This window comes from Oncorhynchus masou, chromosome 6 (genome assembly GCF_036934945.1).
Source record: "Oncorhynchus masou masou isolate Uvic2021 chromosome 6, UVic_Omas_1.1, whole genome shotgun sequence".
Lineage (NCBI taxonomy): Eukaryota > Metazoa > Chordata > Actinopteri > Salmoniformes > Salmonidae > Oncorhynchus > Oncorhynchus masou.
In genome coordinates, this window is record NC_088217.1 from 21,680,968 (window position 1) to 21,708,321 (window position 27,354).

The 27,354-nt window shown below is 42.3% G+C and overlaps 2 protein-coding genes across 3 annotated transcripts; one reads left to right on the forward strand and one right to left on the reverse strand.

The window, feature by feature from the left end:
- Window positions 1-814: 814 nt before the first annotated feature.
- LOC135541590 (choline/ethanolaminephosphotransferase 1-like) lies at window positions 815-20,500 on the forward strand. Of its 2 annotated transcripts, none has more exons than XM_064967897.1 (10): window positions 815-996; window positions 2,061-2,337; window positions 2,500-2,674; window positions 8,814-8,961; window positions 9,054-9,195; window positions 10,914-10,998; window positions 11,305-11,436; window positions 17,413-17,571; window positions 17,745-17,870; window positions 18,208-20,500. In XM_064967897.1, the coding sequence occupies exons 2-10, from the start codon at window positions 2,144-2,146 to the stop codon at window positions 18,322-18,324; spliced, it is 1,278 nt and encodes a 425-aa protein (XP_064823969.1). In that variant the 5' UTR covers window positions 815-996; window positions 2,061-2,143; the 3' UTR covers window positions 18,325-20,500. The 2 variants fall into 2 exon arrangements, with proteins under 2 accessions (XP_064823969.1, XP_064823970.1); XM_064967898.1 differs by lacking the exon at window positions 815-996 and adding an exon at window positions 1,067-1,171.
- Window positions 20,501-20,513: 13 nt separating this feature from the next.
- On the reverse strand, window positions 20,514-25,644 carry LOC135541591 (synaptonemal complex protein 3-like). The gene is made up of 8 exons (XM_064967899.1): window positions 25,238-25,644; window positions 25,059-25,137; window positions 22,110-22,144; window positions 21,814-21,931; window positions 21,637-21,736; window positions 21,422-21,520; window positions 21,233-21,337; window positions 20,514-20,997 (listed from the first exon to the last, which is right to left on the reverse strand). The coding sequence occupies exons 1-8, from the start codon at window positions 25,350-25,352 to the stop codon at window positions 20,944-20,946; spliced, it is 705 nt and encodes a 234-aa protein (XP_064823971.1). The 5' UTR covers window positions 25,353-25,644; the 3' UTR covers window positions 20,514-20,943.
- Window positions 25,645-27,354: the final 1,710 nt, after the last annotated feature.

Below are 27,354 nucleotides of genomic sequence, written 5' to 3' on the forward strand. Positions count from 1 at the left end.
GTAGATTGGATGAGCTATTTACAGATTAACTATGTACAGGTGCAGTGATCTGTGAGCTGCTCCGACAGCTGGTGCTTAAAGCTAGTGAGGGAGGTAAGAGTTTCCAGCTTCAGAGATTTTTGCAGTTCGTTCCAGTCATTGGCAGCAGAGAACTGGAAGGAGAGGCGGCCAAAGGAAGAATTGGCTTTGGGGGTGACCAGTGAGATATACAGTGGGACAGGTGGATTTTATACAATTATTATAAGTTCAAAGAGGTGCCATTAATTAACGAGTGGAGGACAGAGGAGCCTCTTAAAGAAGAAGTTACAGGTCTGTGAGAGCCAGAAATCTTGCTTGTTTGTAGGTGACCAAATACTTATTTTCCACCATAATTTGCAAATAAATTCATTAAAAATCCTACAATGTGATTTTCTGGATTTTGTCCCCTCATTTTGTCTGTCTTTGTTGAAGTGTACCTATGAAAATTACAGGCCTCTCATCTTTTTAAGTGGGAGAACTTGCACAACTGGTGGCTGACTCGATACTTTTTTGCCCCACTGTATGTCTGTGGAACTTGTTCAGTTTATGTCTCAGTTGTTGAATCTAATGTTCATACAAATATTTACACATGTTTGCTGTTGCGCCTTGATAGGATGCAAGCGAGTGCACTCAGGATGTGTGATGGTGCATTAAAACTACACCGGTTGAAGCCTTACAAGTAGATACTGGGGAAGTGCCCTATCCCTTAGAGTTAAATAGGTCATGACTGGCCTCACACTCCTGTACAGTAGGTGGCGGTGTATGCACATGTCAGTTGGTTGCGATTCGACAAAACTTAAAGAAGATCCCTGAGTGGGACGTGTTGTTGATCCTACCTGCAGTAACGCTCGCTGAGGGCTGTTGCATCTTTACCCCCGCCGTGAACGGGAAGACGACTGCTGCAACCCTACCAAGGAGTCATTCGACGCACTGTGAAGTGCCCCGGACGTCGGACACCCTGCCCTCTTTACTAGCCAGGTCAGCGTCTCCTTGGCAAGCTGATATCTTACTGCTAATTAACTAGCAAGAAAGCTAGCTGTCATTTTGGTTCTGGAGGGAGAGGGAGAGGGGGGACAAATCTACGGATGGATTTCTAGAGCTCGGTGAAGGAAACATTGGCAGTTAGCTACGTTGTCATTTCATCGAGGGAAAGGTATCATTAGTTAACTATGTGTCCTGTTGTCATTTGCAAGTGCTGTTAGCTAGCTAGTTGTCCAGACTTTCTGTAATTTACAGTGATACTGTTTAGACAGACAGGTTTCAGAGGCAGTGTCGTAGAACATTTGTATTGCATATGTTTGCTCTCCATTCCCATTGATCTCCCCTTTGTCTTTGATATTCATTGATGTCAGTATCGAACTCAGTTACTTTGCAATACTTTTATGATGGTGCTACAAGTGGAAACGAGTTAAACCTGGAATGACCTGGGGGTCTGAATGACTGCATCATTGATACATTTATTGCTTTGCTATAAACAACAAGGTCTGCAACATTGGCCAAACATTGGTTTGGTCGGTGGGATCACAAGAAAGTGGTCCGACCAAGTTTAGACACCACTGTTTGTAGAGGAAGTTCTGTGGATACTGTGTGCAGATTGTGACTCTCCGATGATACGTAATTATCGGTGCCTAAGATTTGTTTGGGAAGCCTCATGTTCAGTGGATTGTGAGGGCGGGGCCTGCCGTATCCCGCCCAGTTGTATCTTTAGGGGTGTGACTGAACAGTGTTTTATAACTCAGAACTGGGTGAACATGAGTGTGGGTGTCAATAGATAGCCTGGCTTGACTCTATGGTTCATTTTTATTCTCTTTCATTATCAACTCTTTTTCTAGCTATCCCACCCACCACATCGTGCCTCAATTTCACTCAAGTGAGTGAGAACTTGTATGAGATGAAATTATTTCAGTAAAACAGTTAAAGAAGCAGCTGGTGAGAGACCACTACTAGAGCCAACTTGAACTCCAAGTCCCATTTCAGCACCTAGTCTTCATGTGAGCCAACCTTTCATCACATGACCTGTTCTCTCCTCTTCCACCCACCAGTGTGCAGCTCCATTGTGGAGCCCCAGCAAGTGGCGGGGGAGGCTGAGGCAGCCTGAAGTAGAGGGCACTGTGCTAGCAGGGCCATGAGCACCACTGGGTACCAGCAGCAGCAGGGGGGTGTTCGGACACGCAGAGGCCCAGTCAAGGAGAGGGATCCTGGGCAGGGTGTGGGCATGGAGGCGGCCTGCTGGCTTGCCCCAGGAGCCCTGCGCAGGCTGATTGAGCTGCCCACTCCCCCGCTCGACCGCCAACAGCTGAAGAGACTGGAGGAACACAGGTACTATCATTTGTAAAACCTAAGATCAATTATATCCTTATTTAGCTTTGATGTGATGATCACACAATATTTGTTTTGTGCTTAGTGTTACATCAAGCACTTTGGGATGAAAATGTGTTCAATCTGGTTAATCGTTCTGGGGTCCTGGTTCCCCCTCTACAGGTACAGCAGTGCAGGTCACTCCTTGCTGGAGCCTCTGATGCAGTGCTACTGGGAGTGGCTGGTGGGCCATGTGCCCACCTGGATTGCCCCCAACCTCATCACCATCGTGGGCCTGGCCACCAATGTATTCACCACCCTGGTGCTGGTCTACTACTGCCCCACTGCCACTGAACAGGTAACAATGGCAACAATGTAGCGCCTATTCAGGTAGGGTGTAAGTCAGCATATCCCAAACTCAGTCCTCGGGACCCCAAGGGGTGTACGTTCTACTGTCCTGCCCCACTGAATAGGCTGGTTATACACTGCCTGGCTTCGTGCCATTGGATAGGTATGGTTGGAGGGCTCAAGTAAAGTGCTACTGTATTGTATTTACCTGTCGGGCACATTGAAATGAAGTTTTCATCGCAGACTGTCAGATAATTGAACACTGTGTTGCTCAAATGTTTGACAACACTTTTTTAGGTTGATCTCTAAAGCTACAAACAAACAAACATTCAATACAACATTATCAGGGGTTCATACTTCGTATAGCATTTGCATTGTTTTTTTACTCTCAAGCATCCCCCCGTCAGTTATTTTGTCTCAAGGTTCTGTGAATGTGTTTTCTGTCAGCAATGGTTTTTATGGTACGTTTGTCTGGCTTTTTGTTTGTTTACCATCTCTGTGCTGTTGAGAGTTTGGCATAGCTCAGGCTTTCTGTTCTGGATGAACATCCCGTGCCCATAGCTCTCAGGTTACAGCTCGTCTGCACCTGATACCCCGACCCCTTCCCCGGCCAACACACCACGGCACTGCAGCGATGAGTGCACACTAAGGACCGGGAATAGAGAGGAGACAGCAAAACATACAAACTGTTAAGCTTAGTCGTTTCCCTCCAGAACTGAAAACCAAGGTTAACTTTGTCTTTCCACAAGGGAATTTAATTTGTGATATCAGACTTTAATGTACATAAAATTAGATTGCGTTCAAACTGAGGCATACAAAACAGCAATATAATGCATTTTGTTTGTCTGAGGTAAAGGAGTCAATGGAACGCGGACGTTCTATTGACCAGATTGTCGTACATAAAACAAATAGGATCTAACAAAGTGGATATTCTTCCAATCCGTCATGATTTATGTATTGTAACAGGCCCACAATGTGGTTACTTAACTCCGATGTTGTTTTCACAAAAACCAATGATTGCAAAGTTAAACATACCATGCAACTCTATGCACAAGGACTACTAGTAAACCATTTCCACTGAACATTTTACAAAACGCATTTACTTGAAGAATAGTGCAGATGCAAAGATTGGTAACAGAATAATGGCCCATATCACATTCATTCTGTTACTGTGGAAATGCACATGAGCCAAGTGTATGAGGCTCACAAAGACTTAGTCACTGTAAACATAAACTTATACAGTTGAAGTCGGAAGTTTACATACACCTTAGCCAAATACATTTAACTCAGTTTTTCACAATTCCTGACATTTAATCAAAGTAAAAACTCTCTGTCTTGGGTCAGTTAGTATCACCGATTTTATTTTAAGAATGTGAAATGTCAGAATAATAGTCGAGAGTGATTTATTTCAGCTTGTATTTCTTTCATCACATTCCCAGTGGGTCAGAAGTTTACATACACTCAATTAGTATTTGGTAGCATTGCCTTTAAATTGTTTAACTTGGGTCAAACGTTTCAGGTAGCCTTCCACAAGCTTCATAAGTTGGGTGAATTTTGGCCCATTCCTCCAAACAGAGCTGGTGTAACTGAATCAGGTTTGTCGGCCTCCTTGCTCGCACGCGCTTTTTCAGTTCTGCCCAGACATTTTCTATAGGATTGAGATCTGGGCTTTGTGATGGCTACTCCAATAACTTGACTTTGTTGTCTTTTCAACTTTGGAAGTATGCTTGGGGTCAATGTCCATTTGGAAGACCCATTTGCGACCAAGCTTTAACTTCCTGACTGATGTCTTGAGATGTTGGGTCAATATATCCACATAATTGTCCCTCCTCATGATGCCATCTATTTTGTGAAGTGCACCAGTCCCTCTTGCAGCAAAGCACCCCCACAACATGAAACTGCCACCCCTGTGCTTCACAGTTGGGATGGTGTTCTTCGGCTTGCAAACATAATTATGGTCATTATGGCCGAACAGTTCTATTTTTGTTTCATCAGACCAGAGGACATTTCTCCAAAAAGTATGATCTTTGTCCCCATGTGCAGTTGCAAACCATAGTCTGGCTTTTCTATGGCGGTTTTGGAGCAGTCGCTTCTTCCTTGCTGAGCGGCCTTTCAGGTTATGTTGATATAGGACTCGTTTTACTGTGGATATACACTGCTCAAAAAAATAAAGGGAACACTAAAATAACACATCCTAGATCTGAATGAATGAAATATTCTTATTAAATACTTTTTTCTTTACATAGTTGAATGTGCTGACCAAAAAATCACATTATCAATGGAAATCAAATTTATCAACCCATGGAGGTCTGGATTTTGCACTCAAAATCGCACTCAAAATTAAAGTGGAAAACCCCACTACAGGCTGATCCAACTTTAATGTAATGTCCTTAAAACAAGTCAAAATGAGGCTCAGTAGTGTGTGTGGCCTCCACGTGCCTGTATGACCTCCCTACATCGCTTGGGCATGCTCCTGATGAGGTGGAGGATGGTCTCCTGAGGGATCTCCTCCCAGACCTGGACTAAAGCATCTGCCAACTCCTGGACAGTCTGTGGTGCAACGTGGCGTTGGTGGATGGAGTGAGACATGATGTGCTCAATTGGATTCAGGTCTGGGGAACGGGCGGGCCAGTCCGTAGCATCAATGCCTTCCTCTTGCAGGAACTGCTGACACACTCCAGCCACATGAGGTCTAGCATTGTCTTGCATTAGGAGGAATCCAGGGCCAACCGCACCAGCATATGGTCTCACAAGGGGTCTGAGGATCTCATCTCGGTACCTAATGGCAGTCAGGCTACCTCTGGCGAGCACATGGAGGGCTGTGTGGCCCCCCAAAGAAATGGCACCCCACACCATGACTGACCCACTGCCAAACCGCTCATGTTGGAGGATGTTGCAGACAGCAGAACGTTCTCCACGGCGTCTCCAGACTCTGTCACGTGCTCAGTGTGAACCTGCTTTCATCTGTGAAGAGCACAGGGCACCAGTGGCAAATTTGCTAATCTTGGTGTTCTCTGGAAAATGCCAAACATCCTGCACGGTGTTGGGCTGTAAGCACAACCCCCACCTGTGGATGTCGGGCCCTCATACCACCCTCATAGAGCCTGTTTTTGACCGTTTGAGCAGACACATGCACATTTGTGGCCTGCTGGAGGTCATTTTGCAGGGCTCTGGCAGTGCTCCTCCTGCTCCTCCTTGCACAAAGGCAGAGGTAGCGGTCCTGCTGCTGGGTTGTTGCCCTCCTCTACGTCTCCTGATGTACTGGCCTCACACCTGGTAGCGCCTCCATGCTCTGGACACTACGCTGACACACAGCAAACTTTCTTGCCACAGCTCGCATTGATGTACCATCCTAGATGAGCTGCACTACCTGAGCCACTTGTGTGGGTTGTAGACTCCGACTCATGCTACCACTAGAGTGAAAGCATCGCCAGCATTCAAAAGTGACCAAAACATCAGCCAGGAAGCATAGGAACTGAGAAGTGGTCTTTGGTTACCACCTGCAGAACCACTCCTTTATTGGGGGTGTCTTGCTAATTGCCACCTGTTGTCTATTCCATTTGCACAACAGCATGTGACATTTTATTGTCAATCAGTGTTGCTTCCGAAGTGGACAATTTGATTTCACAGAAGTGTGATTGAGTTGGAGTTACATTGTGTTGTTTAAGTGTTCCCTTTGTTTTTTTGAGCACTGTAGATACATTTGTACTTGTTTCCTCCAGCATCTTCGCAAGGTCCTTTGCTGTTGTTCTGGGATTGATTTGCACTTTTCGCACCAAAGTACTTTCATCTGTAGGAGACAGAATGCGTCTCCTTTCCTGAGCGGTATGCTGGCTGCGTGGTCCCATGGTGTTTATACTTGCGTACTGTTTGTACAGATGAACGTGGTACCTTCAAGCGTTTGAAAATTGTTCCCAAGGATGATCCAGACTTGTGGAGGTCTATTCTTTTTCTGAGGTCTTGGCTGATTTCTTTTGATTTTCCCATGATGTCAAGCAAAGAGGCACTGAGCTTGAAGGTTAGCCTTGAAATACATTCACACTTACACCTCCAATTGACTCAAATGATGTTAATTAGCCTATCAGAAGCTTCTAAAGCCATGACATAATTTTCCAAGCTGTTTAAAGACCCAGTCAACTTAGTGTATGTAAACTTCTGACCTACTAGAATTGTGATACAGTGAAATAATCTGTCTGTAAACAATTTTTGGAAAAATTACTTGTCATGCACAAAGTAGATGTCCTAACCGACTTTTGGCAAGTTGGTTAGGACATCTAGTTTGTTAACAAGACATTTATGGAGTGGTTGAAAACGAGTATGCAAACTTCCAACTTCAACTGTATAATCTACTTATTTGTTATAGAAGTCAGTGTAACCATGGGAGAAAACAACATGTTTATTATCCCTACAATTCCAGCTTTCCCAGCGAGCAGCTGACTGCATATTTGACCATTTGAATTTAATCCACAAATAACCTTGAAAAGTAGACCAAGCATTCATTATCCGCAAGGCAAAACATGTTCTCATTTTAGGAGTCTTTTTATTGCAGATGTTCTTTCATCCTGGCCCTGACACCCACAGGGGGTGCAGGCTACTGTTCCGACCCAGCAGTATCACACTTGATTGAATGAATCAAGGGCTTGATGATTAGTTGAATCTGGTGTGTTAGTGCTGGGCTTGAACAAAAGCCTGCAAACCCTGTGGGTCTCCAGGAGGCAGTTTTGAAGATCACTGCTGTGTCACCTGACTTCCACTGTGCTGCTTAACGGGTCACTGCTTCAACAGTCGGCAACTAAAAGGTGGGTTAGAGTAGTTTTAATTCAGAAAAGTTACAGGATTTGATGACAGGCGTAACTTGTTTTCCCCCTCTGTAAATAGAGCTCTGTCTCTGTAGTTATCCACCCCCTCCACTGTTTCCTTTTGTAGGACAACGGTTGAAAAATCACTCTGCATGCATATTTGCTCACAATGTGGAGCAACAAAGGAAGACAAAACAGAGAATGTCATTTACTGGACTCGCTAGACTAGAGAATTGAGTTTATCCCAGAGAACAGGCTCGGTAGGGTACTACTTCTGGAGGGAGAATCTCAGTGACTGTGTACCTATGTCACAACACCTCTTATAATGTCCATGTTCATTGTTGTAAGAATGATTCAAAACCTGACATAATAGGTGATAATTCTGTTAACAGGTTAGAGGTGTGATAGTTAAAGAGCTAAAATATTAGTGGCAGCACTGTTTCATAGCCCAGAGAAGTTGGTATTTACTTAACATGCTGTACTAGTCAGTGTCCTGTTTCTGATGACCCAGGTCAGGAGTATTTAAGACAACCTGCCCTGTGTGTGTGTGTGTGTCAGTGTTTTATGAGTATACAGTGCAGCTGATACCAGGTGTTTTCCGGACTGAGTTTGTCATTGTGTCCTGTTTGAACAGAAAGTATACTTGCTCTAGGGCCTCTTAGTTTCACAGCCCTGTCATCTTGCCATTAAATTCATAATCATATGTTCACTGATTAACACAGAGGCAGTCAGCAGATAGTTCCTCCATGCCAACCCCTTGGTACTGTCCTCTTTCATAACCCCTTCTCTCCTGCTCCCCAAATCCCTGTTTCTGCCTGAGGACCTGAAAGAATAAAAAGCTTAATGTATGAGCTGCTCTGCAATAACAGGGTGGTTATTTATATGGATGCCAAGTGGGAAGCCTCTAAATTGTAGGCCAGGATGTCATATTCCGGTTGGTTTTGGGCTCTGTGTAAACTGCTGTCAGCTCATCATAGACCCAGTGAAAACGGGACAGGAAATGAAGGCACGACACATTGATGACGCTGTGAAACTCTCCATGCTGGTTAACTAATGAAGGACAAAGCCCTGCTGTGTTCCAAATCTATTTAGAGGGAAACAAACCACACATCAACCTCTTTTACTCAAGTTCCAACATATCTTCTTTGTGTAGTCTACAGCTGCCAGAAGATCAAGTTTTATGTAAAATGATTCTCTATTGATGATAATACCCACTGATTCTCTGATAACACAATTTATACATGTTTTGAGAGATTACACTATCATCATCCTCCAAAAAAATCCATTGGGGGGAAGGCATTGTTTTATAGTATTCATTAAGTATTCTTTGGTCTCGTCTTTTTTCGTCAGGCACCGCTGTGGGCATACCTGCTGTGTGCGGTGGGCCTGTTTGTGTACCAATCACTGGATGCCATTGATGGGAAGCAGGCCAGACGAACTAATAGCAGCTCTCCGCTGGGTGAACTGTTTGACCACGGCTGTGACTCCCTCTCCACAGGTACAGCCGCCCCTCTGTGTGTGTTCCATATAACTTTGTTTGCCTTATTAGGATTTAATTGACTCTGTTTCCATTTCCTCTCTCTCTTTCAGTGTTTGTGGTCCTGGGCACCAGTATAGCAGTGCAGCTGGGCACCAACCCTGACTGGATGTTCTTCTGTTGTTTCGCTGGCATGTTCATGTTCTACTGTGCCCACTGGCAGACATACGTCTCCGGCACCCTGCGCTTCGGCATGTGAGTGTGTATGGGGAGGGAGAAGAGTGGCTTTATAGAAGTAGAGTGATGCTGGTAGTAGGTGAGGGAGTGGATATGGGGAATTAAGGGAGAGGTAAGTGATGGGTTAGAATGAAAAGTGAAAGATAGGATCTACACTGCAGTTCTAGTGTAGCGAAGAGCATCAGGGTTTCTCAAAGGCATTCCCAGATTGTGGGTCAGAGTGGTCCCCCGTGGCCTCAGCTGGATAGTTAGGCTACTTACTAGTTTGCTACCTACTAAGCTTTTGTATAATTTCAGTCAGTAGTTTTGAAAGTAGTGCTCATGACCCAAAATGTGTCCTCAAATTGTGTACTATGTCAATTGTTGCGCAACATGAGCTCATGGGCTCTCATGAAGTCATTTTCGAATACATTTGCGTTGATGTCAGAGTGATTAGAGGGACAATAGAGTGCTGAGTACCAGGCAGTTAGCAAGTTTGGTAGGCTACTAATGACCATCAGCAGCATCAGAGCTTGGAGAAGTCTAATTACCGGGACTAAACGGTCACGTGGAATTTGACTGCCTTCATGACTCGTGACCGGCGGTAATACGGTCACAGTAACAGCCCCATGTGTGTAAGCATCCGTATGATCAAGTATTTATATCCTTTATTCTCAAAGTGGAGTGCATTTTGAAAAATGTTCTCTGTGTGTAGATTTGATATTACAGAGTTACAGATCTGTCTAGCGCTGTTACAGATGCTGACAGCCACTGTAGGCCCCTTCTTGTGGAACGTGACGGTAAATCTCTGACGGACAGCATCTTGGCCTGACAGATATGCAGTGAGCCTCAGCCAATTAGATCCCTGCTTCCCCACACACTGACCTCTAGCCACAAGCTAATGGGAGGGAGGAAATCTTTGCACTTGCCCGGTCTGAAAACAAACCATTTCATGAGTAGAAACGGACTAGATCCATGCTACTGAAAGAATACCAAAACATACACTAAGTGTGCAAAACATTATGAACCGCTTCCTAATATTGAGTTGCACCCCCTTCACTTTGCCCTCGGAACAGCCTCAATTCATCAGAGCATGGACTCTACAAGGTGTCGAATGCATTCCACAGGGATGCTGGCCCATGTTGACTCCAATGCTTCCCAAAGTTGTATCAAGTTTGCTGAATGTCCTTTGAGTTGTGGACCATTCTCGATACACAAAGGGGAAACTGTTGAGTGTGGAAAAAGCCAGCAGTGTTGCAGTTCTTGACACAAACCGGTGCGCCTGGCACCTACTACCATACCCTGTTCAAAGGCTCTTTTGTCTTGCCCATTCACCCTCTGAATGATACACACACACAATCCATGTCTCAATTGTCTCAAGGCTTTTAACATCCTTCTTTAACCTGTCTCATCCCCTTCATCTACACTGATTGGAGTGGATTTAACAAGTGACCTCAATAAGAGATCATAGCTTCCACTTGGATTCACTTGATCAGTCTATTGTATATATATATTTGAACCTTTATCAGGGAATCATACGATGTCATGGAAAGAGCAGGTGTCCTTAATGTTTTGTAAACTCCGTGCATATGTTTGCCATAAGTGCATCATGATGTGCATCATGATTGACATCTGACTGGAAGAGCTGTGGTTAGTGTTTGGGTGAAGACGCACTAGTGCAAGCTTGTGCCGCTGTGCATATGGACAGAGTTGATGACTGTTCTGACTAACCTCTCCTCTCTGCCTGCTCCTCTCAGCATTGACGTGACTGAGGTGCAAATCTTCATTATAATCATGTATTTGCTGGCCGCCGTGGGAGGATCCGCTTTTTGGCAGTCACTGGTAATTCTGAATGGCTCAACTTTCCACTGATTGCCTTTTGGTAACTGAAATGAATGGCATGACTAACTGAATGATGAAGCCGTAACACTGGTAATATAATGGTCGCGCTGCCCGCATCGGTATGTTCTAATTCTGTGTACAGTGTAATTCCTTACTATATTAAATGCAATTTCACTCAGTAATGAAACAGTTTTTTTGAATGAAATAAACCATCTTACTAACAATGTTTAGTGTTGTGAAATGTACTGAACACTGATGGTGTTGACTGGCTGTAATAAATGGTATCTTGCTCCCTCACCTCCACAGATCCCAGTCATAAACATCCAGATGAAAATAGTTCCAGCCATCTGCACTTTCTTAGGGGCTGTCTTTTCCTGTACTAATTACTTCCGGGTTATATTTACCGGAGGTGTGGGCAAAAATGGATCAACAATAGCAGTAAGTCTACAATTGACCTGTAACTTAGTCCCTGACCTTCATAAAGAACTGAATAGGCTTAAGCAAAATGGTAGTCGCCACCTTTCCCTTTGACGGTCTCTGTTTTCTTTTGATGTATTGCTCACATCAATCCAGTCCTTTTTAACATGATTTTTTTTCCCAAGATGGCGTAGCAGTGCAGACGTGGTTTGTCGTCCTCTCGTTTACTTTTTGTATTTTTTTGTTGTTGTATATATTTCCATTTATTTTCAATCTCTTTTCCATTTTTAAATTAAATATACCTTCCGGTAACCCGCCTCACCCAATGTGACACGGATCTGCATTTTTATTTTTAGACCTTATAGCCAGAACCTCCATCAGAAGCTTGCCAGCTAATTAGCTACTAGCTATTTAGTCATTGTTGGCCACTGCTAGCGGCCTTTACCTTCTGCACAGACACCAGATGTTTGTTTTTTTAGCTTGGATAATACTTGCCAGCCCTGCCAGTATCAGACTGTTTTCTCCACTACAATGCCAAATTCCTACCGTAAACCCTGGACGATTACTCCTGATCATCACAGCTAGCGAGCTGCCACCGATTGACCCAGCCCCGAAGCTAGCCCTGTGCCAGGCCCACCTCCCGGCCTACTCTGTGATCACTCAGCTACTCAGCCGATGCCTCCCGGACCCCAACATGGCTAGAATCCACTACTCCACCGGATCCTTGCCGTAAGCTCTGGACCTTTGCATCGGATCATCGCTGCTACCAAGTGGCTATAGTGGCTAATGCCCCTGCCCCGAAGCTAACACCAGTTAGCCGCAAGCCAGGCGCATCTCCCGGCTAGCAAATGAATTTACTGCAACTACAATACCTCTTTCGCCATCTGGTCCGGACCCTTTGTCAACACGGCGCCCTGCCGTACCACCACGACTGGTCTGCCGACGTATCTCCATCCGCTGTGCCCTCAACCGGACTTTGCCAGGCGTCGAAGCTGACGCTTCTACTTACCCCGGCCTGCTAACTTTAGACGCTGTGTCTCCTGCGTCCTCACGGCTTCCCTGTTCCATCTATTGCTGTTCACTAGACCCTATGATCACTTGGCTACATAGCTGATGCCTGCTGGACTGTTCATTAATCACGGTACTCCATTTAGTTTATTTTTTTGTTTATCTGTTGGCCCCAGCCTCGAACTCAGGCCCTCTGTGTAGTTAACTGATCCTCTCTGCCCATTCATCGCCATTTTACCTGTTGTTGTCTTAGCTGATTAGCTGTTGTTGTCTTACCCGTTGTTGTCTTAGCTAGCTCTCCCAATCAACACCTGTGATTGCTTTATGCCTCGCTTTATGCCTCTCTCAAATGTCAATATGCCTTGTACACTGTTGTTTAGGATAGTTATCATTGTTTTAATGCGGAGCCCCTAGTCCCACTCAACATGCCACAGATACCTCCTTTGTCCCACCTCCCACACATGCGGTGACCTCACCGAGCATAACTAGCCTGTCCAGAGATGCAATCTCTCTCATCACTCGGTGCCTGGGTTTAGCTCCACTGTATCCGCACCCCACCATACCCCGTACCATATCTTAAAAAAGTATGCCCCTTTGAAAAAAATGTAGAATTAAGAACATATATATCCCTTGCTTCACTCCAGACCTGACTGCCTCCGACCAGCACAAAAACATCCTGTGGCGGACTGCACTAGCATCGAATAGTCCCCGCGATATGCAACTCTTCAGGGAAGTCAAGTACCAATACGCAGTCAGTCAGGAAAACAAAGGGTAGCTTTTTCAAACAGAAATGTGCATCCTGTAGCTAACTCCAAAAAGTTTTGGGACACTAAAGTCCATGGAGAATAAGAGCAGCACCTCCCAGCTGACCACTGCACTGAGGTTAGGTAACACTGTCACCGCCAATAAATCCACAATAATCAAGAATTTCAATAAGCATTTCTCTAGGCTGGCCATGCTTTCCTCCTGGCTACCCCGGCCAAAAGCCCCCCCCTCGCAGCTACTTGTCCAAGCCTCCCCAGCTTCTCCTTCACCCAAATCCAGATAGCAGATGTCCTGAAAGAGATGCAAAACCTGGACCCGTACAAATCAGCTGGGCTAGACAATCTGGACCCTCTCTTTCTAAAATTATCCGCCACCATTGTTGCAACCCCTAATACCAGTCTGTTCAACCTCTCTTTCGTATCGTCCGAGATCCCTAAAGATTGGAAAGCTGCTGCGGTCATCCCCATCTTCAAAGGGAGTGACACTCTAGACCCAAACTGTTACAGACCTATATCCATCCTACCCTGCCTTTATAAGGTCTTCGAAAGCCAAGTTAACAAACAGATCACTGACCATTTTGAATCCCACGTACCTTTTCAGCTGTGCAATCTGGTTTTCGAGTTGGTCACAGGTGCACCTCAGCCACTCTCAAGGTACTAAACGATATCATAACTGCCATCAATAAAAGACAGTACTGTGCACCTCTCTTCATCCACCTGGCCAAGGCTTTTGACTCTGTCAATCACTGTATTCTTAATGGCAGACTCAACAGCCTTGGTTCTCAAATGACTGTCGCCTGGTTCACCAACTACTTCTCAGACAGAGTTCAGTGTGTCAAATCAGAGGGCCTGTTGTCCGGGACCTCTGGCAGTCTCTATGGGAGTACCACAGGGTTCAATTCTCAGGCCGACTCTTTTCTCTGTATATATCAACAATGTCGCTCTTGCTCCGGGTGATTCCCTGACCCACCTCTACGCAGACACCATTCTGTATACATCTGGCCCTTCTTTGGACACTGTGTTAACTAACCTCCAAACGAGTTTCAATGCCATACAGCACTCCTTCCGTGGCCTCCAACTGCTTTTAAACGCTAGTAAAACCAAATGCATGCTTTTCAACCGTTCACTGCTCGCACTCACCCGACTAGCATCAATACTCTGGACGGTTCTGACTTAGAATATGTGGACAACTACAAAACCTAGGTGTCTGGCTAGACTGTAAACTCTCCTTCCAGGCTCATATTAAACATCTCCAATCCAAAATTAAATCTAGAATCGGCTTCCTATTTCGCAAACAAAGCCTCCTTCACTCATGCCGCCAAACATACCCTCGTCACACTGACTATCCTACCGATCGGCGATGTAATTTACAAAATAGCTTCCAATACTCTACTCAGCAAACTGGATGCAGTCTGGATGCAGTCTATCACAATGCCATCCATTTTGTCACCAAAGCCCCTTATACCACCAACCACTGCAACCTGTATGCTCTAGTCGGCTGGCCCTCGCTACTTATTCATCGCCAGACCCACTGGCTCCAGGTCATCTATAAGTCTATGTTAGGTAAAGCTCCGCCTTATCTCAGCTCACTAGTCACGACAACACCCACCTGTAGCACGCGCTCCAGCAGGTATATCTCACTGGTCATCCCCAAAGCCAACACCACCTTTGGCCACCTTTCCTTCCAGTTCTCTGCTGCCAATGACTGGAACGGATTGCAAAAATCACTGAAGCTGGGGACTTATATTTCCCTCACTAACTTTAAACATCAGCTATCTGAGCAGCTAACCGATCTCTGCAGCTGCACATAGCCCATCTGTAAATAGCCCACCCAATCTACCTACCTCATCCCCATATTGTTTTTATTTACTTTTCTGCTCTTTTGCACACCAGTATTTCTACTTGCACATCACCATCTGCTCATCTATCACTCCAGTGTTAATTTGCTAAATTGTAATTACTTCACTACTATGGCCTATTTATTGCCTTACCACCTCACGCCATTTGCACACAGTTTATTTTTTTTCCTATTGTGTTATTGACTGTACGCTTGTTTATTCCATGTGTAACTCTGTTTGTATCGCACTGCTTTGCTTTATCTTGGCCAGGTTGCAGTTGTAAATGAGAACTTGTTCTCAACTAGCTTACCTGGTTAAATAAAGGTGTAATAAAAAATACATTTAAAAAACATCTACAAAAATGCCTAGGGTGAATTCTCCCAAATACACTTGAAGTCAGAAGTTTACATACACCTTAGCCAAATACATTTAAACTCAGTTTTTCACAATTTTGGACATTTAATCCCAGTAAAAATTCCCTGTCTTAGGTCAGTTAGATTCACCACTTTATTTTAAGAATGTGAAATGTCAGAATAATAGTATAGCAAATGATTTATTTCAGCTTGTATTTCTTTCATCACATCCCCAGTGGGTCAGAAGTTTACATACACTCAATTAGTATTTGGTAGCACTACCTTTAAATTGTTTAACTTAGGTAAAACATTTTGGGTAGCCTTCTACAAGCTTCCCACAATAAGTTGGGTGAATTTTGGCCCATTCCTCCAAACAGAGCTGGTGTAACTGAGTCAGGTTTGTCGGCCTCCTTGCTCAGTCACTCTTTTTCAGTTCTGCCCACAAATTTTCTATAGGATTGAGGTCAGGGCATTGATGGCCACTCCAATACCTTGACCTTGTTGTCCTTAAACCATTTTGCCACAACTTTGGAAGTATACTTGGGGTCATTGTCAATTTGGAAGACCCATTTGCGATCAAGCTTTAACTTTAACTCAGCTTTAAGACTGTTGTCTTGAGATGTTGTTTAAATATATCCACATAATTGTCCTGCCTCATGATGCCATCTATTTTGTGAAGTGCATCAGTCCCTCAACATGATGCTGCCCACCCCTGTGCTTCATGGTTGGGATGGTGTTCTTCGGCTTGCAAGCATCCCCCTTTTTCCTCCAAATATAACGATGGTCATTATGGCCAAATAGTTCTATTTTTGTTTCATCAGACCAGAGGACATTACTCCAAAAAGTACGATCTTTGTCCCTATGTGCAGTTGCAAACCGTGGTCTGGCTTTTTTATGGCGGTTTTGGAGCAGTGGCTTCTTCCTTGCTGAGCGAGCGGCCTTTCAGGTTATGTCGATATAGAACTTGTTTTATTGTGGATATAGATACTTTTGTACCCTCAAGTATCTTCACAAGGTCCTTTGCTGTTGTTCTGGGATTGCTTTGCACTTTTCGCACCAAAGTACGTTCATCTCTAGGAGAAAGAACGTGTCTCCTTCCTGAGCGGTATGATGACTGTGTTGTCCCATGGTGTTTATACTTGCGTACTATTGTTTGTACAGATGAACGTGGTACCTTCAGGAGTTTAGAAATTGCTCTCAAGGATGAACCAGACTTGTGGAGGTCTACTATTTTTTTTTCTGAGGTCTTGGCGGATTTCTTTTGATTTTCCCATGATGTCAAGCAAATAGGCACTGAGCTTGAAGCTAGGCCTTGAAATACATCAACAGGTACACCTCCAATTGACTCAAATGATGTCAATTAGCTTTTCAGAAGCTTCTAAAGCCATGACATAATTTTCTGGAATTTTCTAAGCTTTTTAAAGGCACAGTCAACTTAGTTTATGTAAACTTCTGATCCACTGAAATTGTGATGTGAAATAATATATTTTTTTAACAATTGTGGGAACAACTACTTGTCATGCACAAAGTAGATGTCCTAACTGACTTGCCATAACTAGTTTGTTAACAAGAAATGTATGGAGTGGTTGGAAAAAACAAGTTAATGACCCCAACCTAAGTGTATGTAAATCTCAGACTTCAACTGTAAATGTTTACCAACTTTGACACAATGTACTTTTTAGATGACGATGCTGGCTTGATGACTGTGCTTGTTTGTCAGTTTCATCCATTTGTCTAAGCTGTCTATTAGCTTCAGAGGAAATTAAGGATGTGTATTAAGACTGTTGGACCTGATCCCAGCTCAGTTCAGTTGGCCGAGCGATATGAGTGTTTGTCACTTGACAATATTTATTTTTAGGCAGGGCCACCCATGTTTTCCTTCGGGGGAATTACTGTGTATTATGACTTAACACCTAGATGTGTCCACCAGCATTCCTTACTGTGTGTTTTCTTTCACCAAGCTGCACTCACATATCATCTAGGCCTATTAATAATGTCCACTGATTTGGACTCTTCTTTCTCTCTCCTCTCCAGGGAACCAGTGTCCTATCTCCCGTGTTACATATAGGCTCAGTAATAATACTGGCCATGATGATCTATAAGAAGTCCGCTATCCAGCTCTTTGAGAAGCACCCCTGTGTTTATATCCTGGCCTTTGGTTTTGTGTCAGCCAAGATCACCAACAAATTAGTTGTAAGTGTGGTGTGCTGCTTATTGGTGGAATTAAATTCCTGCGCACCCTGAACATTGTACTGTTGATGTAAATGTACTTGATGCAAGAACGTGTATGATGTAAATGAATATCATCCATGTAAATGTGCTTGCTGATTAAACCACGATTCTTGCCTGTGTCTTGTTTGTTTCAGGTAGCACATATGACAAAGAGTGAGATGCATCTACATGATATAGCATTCCTGGGGCCAGGCCTGCTGTTCCTGGACCAGTATTTCAACAGTTTTATTGATGAATACCTGGTGCTGTGGATTGCAGTGGTGAGTACACACACACTTCCATGGTATAGAGGTCCATAGTACCTGAGCAAGGCCAGGGTGGTCATTCCACAACAAAGAGGACATGCAATCTACAGCATGTGTTCACATGAGAACATTTTCTTTGAAATTAACCATCAGTTATTTCACATGCAACACTGATTTGCTGTACCTTTTTCAGAGTCACATGTTTTCAGTCTAATGCCACATTTATTTGTAACTAATAGCACAACCCTTTGATACTTCGGCATCATCCATCCATCTACTCACAGGGTCCATTATCTACAGTTATGTCTATCATGTTTCTGACTTAATTTTCTCTTCCGCTTTCTGTCTGCAGATCCTGTCTTTCGTTGACTTGGTGCGTTACTGTGTCAGTGTTTGCAACCAGATTGCCTCCCATCTTCACATCTTTGTCTTCAGAATCAAGCCATTGACCCCCTCCACCCTTCAGTGAGGACACAGAACTATTACACTCTTCCCCCTCTCTCTCCCTCCCTCTCTTAATGTTAGATTGCTTGTTGTCACTCTTTCTTTACCCTTTTTACATGTGTTGGGGTGGATCTATTACCGGTAGAGGTTCAGAGTGAATGAGGGGATAGATGAAACATGAGGTGTTACGTTATCTTCCATCACTGCTTTGTGCAATTTGTGTTGATTTCATCTTGTTACAGTAGTCAGATTCCGAGACAAAAATAATGATTTGTCCCTTTTTTCTGCAGTGAATGGTCACATATAGGAAATGTACTGAGTGGTCTCCTCTGTGCCAGAGAGGGTAAATTAGTGCAAGAATGCAATGGGTTTGAATAGGTTCTACCTTATTCATTTAATAATTCTGTTATTGTACTTTATAACAAACATTTCTTGTTGATGGTGTGTTTGTTCTCTACAAGAAAATGTAGAGCATAGGAAGTGATTTACACAGGATGTCTGTCTGCTTTCAGTTTTGTAATATTTGCATAACCTTTTTTCAGTTTCATAAATATATAACTATTAGTGTTGATAGTTGTGCTGTTCTATTATTTCAAAATGTCTCACCTGGCACATCTATCAATCTTGCATAAGTGTTATTATTAACCCTGCAATAATTATGATTGCATTTCAATTCGGATTTCTGTAAAATATTACATATGTAAACATGTTATTTTAGGGTGCCCCTGATCAATGGCTTACAACAAATTATTGTAAAGTATTCAAATAGTATTGCACCTTTTGAAAAGATGGGTGTCTCGAGCCTCGTTTCCCTCAAATGGCTCAAGCATTTGTCTCTAAAGCCACAAACATTACACAACACTTATAGCACCACATGCAGGATTGCTAATGGTTGTCTTGGGAATACTATTCTGTATATCCTGTCTAATATTGCTTTTAAAAAAGGAAAATAGTTTAATGTTTAACAAATCATGGAAAAAAAACTTGCAGCAGTTTTCTTGCTTTAGATTTTTGTACCTGCTTGTAATTTTCTTGGCCTGTTGCATTTCTGCCCTCTCAGATACTGAAGCGTTGCAATTTGCTCAGAATGCTCAACGAAAATGCCAAGTGTTGATGCACCCTTAATTAATGAGGAAAAGTAATGATGTGATTTTCTCCCCAAAAAGTAGTCATTCTTATAATTTGAAGCTAAATATGTTGTCTGTTGTTTTTTTCTGCTAGTGTTTGTTCAATGGTGTGCTTGCTACCACAGCTAAATGACAATTAGTAACTTTAGTCCTACAGCCTGTTTCTAAATGTTTTTTTAATTAGTTTACTTGTAAAAAAAAATGTATTTAAGTAGGAAAGTCAGTTAAGAACAAATTCTTATTTACAATGACCGCATAGGAACAGTGGGTTAACTGCCTTGTTCAGGGGCAGAACGACAGATTTTTACCTTGTCAGCTTGGGAAACGAGCAACCTTTCGGTTACTGGCCCAACGCTCTAACTAGGCTACCTGCCGCCCCAACACAATGTGTTGAAAGGTGATTTTGACTGATAATGTAGGGCTATCCAAAGCTTGTTTATATCTACAATCTAAGGACATGTTTTCTGAGTCTACTTTTTTAAATAAATTTCCTTTAAAATGACCTAACACAATAACAACTTTCTTTATGTAGCACAATCTGCACTGTGCCAGATCCACATACAGCAATTAAGTGTTTTGGGAGATTTCGTGAAACAAAAATTATTATCTGACTGTGCCCTAATCATATTTGTCTGTACCATGTTTTTGCGTCTACATACCTGGCAGTCTGCTTATAATTCAGTCATCAGAATCAATAGAAACTGACTTTTATTTCTGTGTGTAATGTTGTTGGTATGTAAGTTACTGAGCTCATACAACGTGTGTGTGTGTGTAGTTGCTGATGTCAGATCAGTGCTCTCATTGTACGAGTCATTCTCAGATAAGTAAAAGGATGCCTTAAACAGTTTGTTTAATTTTCTGTTGTTTGATAGTCAAGCCTCTTAACATGCCCCTAATTTGTTTCCTTTGTGTTTGTACTGTGTTTTCACTCGTTACTGTTTTTATTTTGGCCGGACTGTCAAGCTCAGGTTTATTAGTTTTCAGACAAGTATGTTCATAGGTTGACAAAAGAACAACAAGATCACTCTACAATCTCTCCCTCACTAACGCAAATAAAAATGTAATATTCACACATGTAAGTTGCTACCTAGTGTCATTTGTGATAAATGTTTATATACTTACAATAACAGATGGTCTTAATTCCTGACAACATTTTAGCAACTAAAATCACATTTAATTTCTCCATCCCTGTCTCAATCAGGGTTTAATTAAGTAGATTTAACATAGAATGAAGCAGTTGATAACAGCAATGCAATGCTACATGTACACACCATACTTTCATAAATGTAAGATTTCAAAACTCCCATCTCCCTGGAACCATTACTGGTATTTGCAGATTAAAGAATCAAGGTTGATATTGTTCCTGAGATGTTTAACACTTCTCTGGCCATTGTAAAGGTCTATCTGGAACACAGTCATAAACTAAAGCAGTACAGACAACCCAGCTCAGTGAAATGTACACACAAAAAGCCTTTGGATGGAGTTGATTCTTCTTGGCTCCCTTCAATCTAAATAATTTACATCAGCATTGTCTGCAGAGACTTGCGCACTGTAGCCATCTCTTGCTGTTGCTGTTAATAAAAAAATTACAAAAGTATTGTTTGTTGAAATCTGACCTAAATGATTTATGATGAATAGTGTCATTTTATAAATACTATGCTCATGGTCCACGCTCATGGTGCTCATGCTCATAATACTCATTTTCAAAACTGCACATCAATTTGTATCATTATCAATGTTTCAGCTAAGGGTGACATAAGGCATGTAAACAATGTGTTTAGTAAGTTGATCTGTCATGTTACTTACAGTGTCCATGAGGATCTTTTTCTGAAACAGTGCCATTTCCTGGCGCAGCTCACCCTGTACAGCACCCTGCTGGCTGATATGGGTCTTCTCCATTGTATCAAGGCTCTACCAGCACGGCGAAATAAGGTGGTGTGAGAACCAGCTGGGACATATATTTAAAATCACAAAGTCTACTATGTGAGAATATACCTGGATGTACTGCTCTAGCAGCTGCTTGAGAGTCTTCAGTCTCTGGCTTTGGGAGGCCCTCATGTGCTGAAACATTTTCTGCTGGTGCTGGAACATGCTCTATGGCAAGGAACACACACACCTACGCTTAGATGCCTTAGTTACGCCAGTGTAACTGTATTAGGTAGAGAATAGAAATAGGTTGAAGATCTTTCAGAGGCCTGACAGAGCAATACCAGTAGTTTCTCCTCGTTATCCTTGGACTTCTGCACATCTGTGTCCCACTGGTTGAAGACTGCATTGAACTGGGTGCAGTAGTCTTCTGTCACTTTACTCCTGCAGAATTGATATCATATAAATCAGGTTACACACACACACACACTTGCACCCTTCTTTCACTCTAGTCTAATCACCTGTCTCTTTGTTGGACCCTCCATAACTGCTCAATCTTCTGATGGCTGGTCTTCACAGAGGACTTGGTGAACGTTTCCAAGCGTTTGCGTTTTGCCAGGAAAGCTTTGTTGATGTCCGCTGGCAGTAAGAAGAAAAAGAGGCTCATAGATGCAAAGCAAAATTCAGTGATGAGAAACAATCCCTATACCAATCAGTGTGCAAGGCCAGAGTATGGAATATAAGGACAGAGAGATTAGAGAAGATTCTAGTAGAGAAGAGTCATGAAAATCACATTATCCTTTGGAAAACCCAATACCTCCAAATCTGTCCAACATGGTCATCATATCCCCTCTGTGGATGAAGACATAATATATTAATTGAATGACAACAATGTGAACCATAACTTAACTCATACAGGATAATACTGTATGTTCTACACCTCAGTCAAATTAATGTAATTTTGTCATTGGTGGAAAAAGTACCCAACTGTCACACTTGAGTAAAAGTAAATATACATTACCTTCATAGAAAAGGACTCAGGTAAAAGAAAGTCACCCAGTAAAATACTACTTGAGTAAAGGTATTTGGTTTTCACTATACATAAGTATCAAAAGTAAATGTAATTGCAAAAATATACTTAAGTATCAAAAGTAAAAGTATAAATCATAAAAAAATCCTTATTAAGGGTTGAATAAACATTTACTGGGAGGAAGGGTCAATCCAAAATAGGGAGGGTTGTCAAAAAAAAATTGTAATTTGAGGAGTTGTTTTTTTTCTTCCTATAAACAATGACTTGACGTAATTTTGATATTACCGTAATAAAGTTTAGAAACATTTGTGGAGGTTTGGTATGGTGTGGTGTGTCTATTATTAAGCTTTAGCTACTGCAGGCCTATGATATGAAGGCAGTGCACCCCGGCGCTCCAACTGACTCTGACAATTGAACTTGAGGTGAGGAAGAATGTTTCAGGCCTACCAGATACTCCTATCATCTAACAATATTATCTTTATACAAAATATTCTGATCGAACATTAACAAATTACCCTCCTTCTGTACGTCTATATCTGTATAGCAGACGAAGTAGCCATCTGACAGGTTTTTAGACACTTGTCTATATAAGGTTCCACAGTTGACAGTGCATGTCAAAGCAAAAACCTAGCCATGAGGTCAAAGGAATTGTCCGTACAGCTCCGAGACAGGATTGTGTCGAGGCACAGATCTTAGGAAGTGTACCAAAACATTTCTGAACCATTGAAGGTCCCCAAGAACACAGTGGCCTCCATCATTCTTAAATGGAAGAAGTTTTGACCCACCAAGACTCTTCTTAGAGCTGGCCGCCCGGCCAAACTGAGCAATCGGGGGAGAAGGGCCGAGGTCTGCGAGGTCACCACGATTCTGATGGTCACTCTGACAGAGATCCAGAGTTCCTCTGTGGAGTTGGGAGAACCTTCCAGAAGGATAACCTAACCATCTCTGCAGCACTCCACCAATCAGGCCTTTATGGTAGAGTGACCAGACGGAAGCCACTCCTCAGTAAAAGGCACATATAAAAGACAGCCTGCTTGGAGTTTGCCAAAAGGCACCTAAAGGACTCTCAGACCATGAGAAACAAGAATGTCTGGTCTGATGAAACCAAGATTGAACTCTTTGGCCTGAATGCCAAGTGTCACATCTGGAGGAGCTCTGGCACCATCTCTACGGTGAAACATGGTGGTGGCAGCATCATGCTGTGAGGATGTTTTTCAGCGGCAGGTACTGGGAGACTAGTCAGGATCAAGGGAAAGATGAATGGAGCAAAGTAAGGAGAGAGCCTTGATGAAAACCTGCTCCAGAGCGCTCAGGACCTCAGACTGGGGCGAATGACCCTAAGCACACAGCCAAGACAATGCAGGAGTGGCTTCTGGACAAGTCTCTGAATTTCTTTGAGTGGCCCGGTTAGATCCCGGACTTGAACCCGATCAAACATCTCTGGAGAGATCTGTAATGTCTGTATCTATGTAATTGTAAATGTTTTTACGTAAAAAACAGGGACCACAATCTAAATAAGTCCCTGACTTTATTGTGCAATATCAGTCACTTAAAAAAAATCTTTGGGTATATATGCATTTTTTTTAACTGACAAATACAATCAATCAATCCAAACTGTGTGGCAGCCATAGTCTATTTATTGTGGTGTTGAAAACACAAACCATGAAATTGAAGTGCCAGAAGTTGGTATGCTTGTTTATTGGTTGTGTGGTGCATTAGCACTGAAACCTGTTGGTGGCAAATTGGTTGCATATATTTTATATAATTATGAATGTCATCAGAATGTTGAACATCAGAGTTCCCCCTAAATCAAAGCACAAGCTATTGGTCACATACACGTGTTTAGCAGATATTATTGCGGGTGTAGCGAAATACTTGTAATTCCCAAGAGCTAGAAGCAAGGCAGCCCTCTCTGTCGGCACCATTTTTAACGTAGGTGCACACAGGGTAAGCTCTAGCTGATCCTTGTCTGCAGCCAGTTCTGATTGTAGTGTAATGAAACAAGCAGGGAGAGTGAGCTCGTCTGTGGTGGTTGGTGAACCATCAACCTTCTGACCCGAAGCCCTGCATGACATCAAATGTGCCACAAAAATCTGCTGAAGTGGCAAAGTCAATATTCACATTTATAACCACAGCGTCGCTACAGTCATTGTTCGTTTGTGCTCGTAAACATTATTTTGAGTTAATTCTGAGGGGGAATTTATATTACAGTACAAGGGGAGGGTCATGTGAAAATAGTTTGAACTTTAGGGAGGGAGTGCGTTTTTTTTAATGACACCTTGAGTTGAACCAGCCCCTTCCCCAGAGTCAATTTCGTTCTGTCCCTAAGCAAACAACATGGCACAATTTTCGTTTTTGAAATGTATTTATTGACAGCCAGGTGCACACTCCAACACTCAGACATAATTTGCAAACAAAGCATTTGTGTTTAGTGAGTCCACCAGATCAGAGGAAGAAGGGATGACCAGGGATGCTCTCTTGATAAGTGTGTAAATTGGACCATTTTCCTGTCCTGCTAAGCTTTCAAAATGTAACGAGTACTTTTGGGTGTCAGGGAAAATGGATGAAGTAAAAAGTACATTATTTTATTTTGGAATGTAATGAAGTAAAAGTTGTCAAAAATATAAATAGTAAAGTAAAGTACAGACACCCAAAACAACTACTTAAGTAGTACTTTGAAGTATTTTTACTTAAGTACTTTACACCACTGCACTTTGTGACAAATGCTTGGCCTACCCTTTGGTGATGTCAATGTCAATGTCATCATCTGCCTCTGAGAGACGTTTCCTTCCTCTCAATGTCTCAGCCTCAACTACTGTAACAAAAAAGAAAGTAGACTATTAGATAGTATGTCATGAAGAAGAAAAAAAAACATGATTTATAAGCTACCAACTTTCAGGAATAACGTTAACTACCTTGAAGGTTTTCTTTGTTGAAACTCCCATTGAAGTCCTCCATATGGGGTTTGCCTGATGTGGTTTTAATGCCTTTTGCTTTGCCTTTCAGAGCACATCCCTTGTGAGTTGCCATCTTTTGTTGGTTGACAATAAAGAAGATAAATGTGCTACAGAACTGGTTCAACTGACAGCTTTAGCCTATCGCTAACGTTATGCTAACCTCGAATCTAGCTCGCTAGCTACTTTAACTAGCTTGTGTGAAAGCAACCTGACCTATTTTGGCCGAAACAAAACAGGCTATCAAAGTAAAAATCCTTATTTTGCTAAAGACTTTTGTTTTAAACTTGTTGAAATATATGGTAATATAAAAGCGAGCTACCTTTACTGCCCAACCAATTCTTTGGTTAAAAGTAATTTACTAGGTTCGAGAGCTTGCGCTGAAGTGAACATACTGAGCGCGGGAACAACTGAGCGCGGGAACAAATACGTCACTGTTGGTGGATAGGGTATAGGATACAATGTTTTTCTTGGTCGAAACATTGGTTACAATTTGAGACTGCTCTCTAGTGTAAAGTGTTGATATCTGGTTTTAATGTCTATGGATGATATTTATACCGTTTGTGACTTTTAGTTGATTCAATGGTCCATACTAAATTGTTCAGTAAATTGCACAGGGTAGTGCTATTACCGGTATGAATATAGGGATTTGTATTAAGTGCTTGACTTGACAGAAGCCCACGAGCTGAGAACAGGTGTTATGCCAAAAAGCTCCCCCCTGCCAGAATCCCCCCTTCGTGTGAACGCGCACGCACTCAATTCTTCATTACTGTGACTTGCTTGCTAGTTGAGATTTCTGATCATGCTAGGCTGCGTTTCATTTTATTTTTTATGTTTGTTTGATCGCGGGTTGGCACGAGTAATGTCTGTACTTGTGTCAAGTGTATTAGTCTATAAATAAATCTCTTTGCCAAAAAAGTCTTATTCGACTAGTAGTTGTTCTGAAATGTTTATTGCTTGACTACATTTTACTCCCTCCTCTATGTTTAATACAACACACATATATTAATTATTAATTATGGTTGCCTATCCTGATATGAAGTTTGTTCTATAGAAAGTATTTGACTCTGATGTGTTCCACACATTTTGGTAGCTCATGTTGACCAGTAGTGTGTGCCAGAGAAAGCAAAATTAGAGTATAAAGAAACATAAACATTTATTTTAGAAACATTTTGTAATGTTTAAGAAAATAATTATAATACACAAATATTATCACACAATAACACAAAACATCACAGAAAGTTAAGTTTGTTAACAAACATTAATAAATAAGAAATACACATTTCGAATTTTTGCATAATAAGATACAAAATAGCAATAAATCGAATATAAAAATACAATAAATAACGTAAACAAATATTGGAAAGCTGATCGACTGAACATTTAGTCCAATTTTTATGGAAGTTGACCAGGGAATACCATTGCCTGGAACTCAAGCCTAACCTAGTCCTGACAGGCAGCGCAGACATAATCCTCCAATGGTGGGATGGTTTTCATACAGGACTGGTGGAACCAATCACAACCAATCTATGTTATATATTTAAAACACTAAATACATTCTCTGGAATTACAATGATTTAATTATCAGACAAAGCGGATGATGCTACCTCTAGAAATATTACTACTTATACAAATTCATACTCCTAAAAATGTGACTTTAAAATTGAACAAACAATTACCCAGTTAGTGTCTTCCTCATTATTGTCCACCTCCTCACAGGAGAGGCACAGTTGGCTCAGATCATCTATCAAAACATAATGTCAAGTAGTCTATACATCTTTACTTGTATTTTCTGAGCATACTGGGAACAAGAGAATATTATAGGTTTCTTGTAAGAGAGAGAGATGGTTGTTTCTCAGAAAGAGATTTGGTATGTATTAAGTTAGTTGTTGCTGAGGGATCCGATTGGTTATGTCTGTCGCGTGTCAATAGGATGCAGTGAAATTGTTTGTAATATTCTGTTTTGTTTGTTCCCAGGGGGGGGGGGGGGGGGGCACCTAGGGAGTGCTTAGGCAAGAGGCCCACGGGCATGCATATACCCGTAATATATTCACTGTCTAGGCACACTAGGTAAGACC

Bases quoted from the DNA above. Each gene is read 5' to 3' on its own strand.
- LOC135541590 (XM_064967897.1), top strand. From the start codon at position 2,144: ATGAGCACCACTGGGTACCAGCAGCAGCAGGGGGGTGTTCGGACACGC. The intron at 11,437-17,412 runs GTAAGTCTACAA...TCTCCTCTCCAG, and splicing joins AAAATGGATCAACAATAGCA to GGAACCAGTGTCCTATCTCC. The intron at 17,871-18,207 runs GTGAGTACACAC...TTCTGTCTGCAG, and splicing joins TGGTGCTGTGGATTGCAGTG to ATCCTGTCTTTCGTTGACTT.
- LOC135541591 (XM_064967899.1), bottom strand. From the start codon at position 25,352: ATGGCAACTCACAAGGGATGTGCTCTGAAAGGCAAAGCAAAAGGCATT. The intron at 25,138-25,237 runs GTAGTTAACGTT...TTTTTGTTACAG, and splicing joins CAACAAAGAAAACCTTCAAG to TAGTTGAGGCTGAGACATTG. The intron at 21,932-22,109 runs GTATTGGGTTTT...TCTTACTGCCAG, and splicing joins CATGTTGGACAGATTTGGAG to CGGACATCAACAAAGCTTTC.